Genomic DNA, 1,739 nt, shown 5'->3' with positions numbered 1-1,739 from the left:
ATGACTGGGACTTAAGTGTCATAACTGTGGGTGTCTCTTCTTTACTGATTTCTAGGTTCTCAGAGACTGAAGATGCTTCTGGAAGCAAATTTGCAGCTTTAAAGATTGACTCTATGGTTTCATTTCCTTTACTAGTTAAACTATTTGAAAATATGTTTGGATTACCATCATTATCAAATGACAGCATATTTGAATCTTCTCTGTTATTTAAGATACTATTTGAATCTCTGCAAGAAGAATCCTTCTTGTCGCTTATTTCTGATCCAGTTTCTCCTGAGCCACTTTTGTAAACAAGTCCACTACTTTCATCTTCACTTATTTTCCCTAAATGTTTGTCTGATAAATAGTCCAGAAAAGAAATGCCTGTTTGCAGATTTGTATCACTAGCTGATTTAAAAAGCAAAGGATCCTTTAAAGGGACATGGCTAAGGTCAACACTCATAGATCTGTTGTCTGACATATGATTAACAGTTACACTTCTAATTCGATTTATACCACTAACTTGTTTCCTTTTTGAAGATAAAACTTCTCCATTTTCAGTAGGCAAATAATCAGGAACCACTGGACTCACACTTTCAGAAACAGGAGACTTGATCCTGTTGGCCTGATCCACTGGATGTAACAAAAGAGCCAGTTCTGCACTTCTAAGTAAAAATCCAATGCAAACAGATGTTTGATTAGCAGGATTGCCAGTTACAGCTTCTACATCTTTCCTTAAGTTCTCTAAAAGCAAAATAAGTGAATCATGGAGGAAAAGCAGGAGCAGATACTGGTAGTGATTGATTTGCAAACTGACATGTTTATGAACGTGAACAAGGACATGAATATCTGCTTCTGATGATGAAGAGGAAAATCTTAAAAACGTATCTGATGAAGGTTTCTGACCACCATTTGTGAAGGGTTCAGACTCTGTACTATAATACTCCTTCAGGAGCTTTTTCCGCTTCAACCGGCCAGACAGATCACTAGATTCACTTTGTGATGTATTTAGAGATACTTGATCACAAGTCTGCAGCTCTTTTTGTGACTCTGTATATCTTGTTGGTTGACAAATCCAGACAGAAAGAGGGAAAGAGTCTACAAAGCTTACTGGCCGTCCTTTTCCACTTTTCATCCCTTCATAATCTATCCAAAATTGAGAAAAGTACACAGCCCACACATCCATGGCAGCAGAAGTTTTAAGAGTATGTTTATTCAATTTGGGAATAATATTTCCTTTATAAACTTCATGCATTTTGGTATCTTGTTCATGAGCATGTCTCTGGAAGATTGGATGTAGAAGATTAAAATTGTCACAAGATTTGGGGAAGCTGGTATATGTTTTACTAAAAAAATCACAATCTTTGAAGTCTTGAAACAAAGCTTCTAGATCAGAATGTCGACAGTTTGGACAATGCCTTGTATTTGTGGCAATCATTTCAGAACTCTGAATAGAAATTGCACGTGGCTGATCTTGATGACATTCCGATTTCATTTCAGAAGGAATAACAAGCTGGAAGAGAAAAAAAATTAATCTAGTCCAACTTGCAAATGCACACATCTTGGCAATTAAATAATCATAAACATGACTTAACTCAGTAATTCTTCTTCTTAACATTTCCCTCCAAAATACTACTTTCCTATCCAGACATAAAACACTAACTCTTCCCCTCAAATCTTTTTATTAAATTCAGTAAAGGAGACTTAAATGATTGACTACTAAGAAGAAACAATCTTTTTTATAAAGAAAATGTGAATAA

The 1,739-nt window shown here is 35.4% G+C and overlaps 1 protein-coding gene across 1 annotated transcript in view; it reads right to left on the bottom strand.

Annotated features, from left to right (window-relative positions):
* UHRF1BP1L (UHRF1 binding protein 1-like) overlaps window positions 1-1,739 on the bottom strand; it is a 158,260-nt gene that overhangs the window by 19,831 nt on the left and 136,690 nt on the right. The window contains exon 11 of the mRNA XM_012663986.1: window positions 6-1,492. Within this exon, the coding sequence (XP_012519440.1) occupies window positions 6-1,492 (1,487 nt within the window). The remainder of the gene's footprint in view (window positions 1-5; window positions 1,493-1,739) is intronic.

Source organism: Propithecus coquereli, unplaced genomic scaffold (genome assembly GCF_000956105.1).
Source record: "Propithecus coquereli isolate 6110/MARCELLA unplaced genomic scaffold, Pcoq_1.0 Scaffold85, whole genome shotgun sequence".
NCBI lineage: Eukaryota > Metazoa > Chordata > Mammalia > Primates > Indriidae > Propithecus > Propithecus coquereli.
This window is presented reverse-complemented; position numbering and strand designations above follow the sequence as displayed.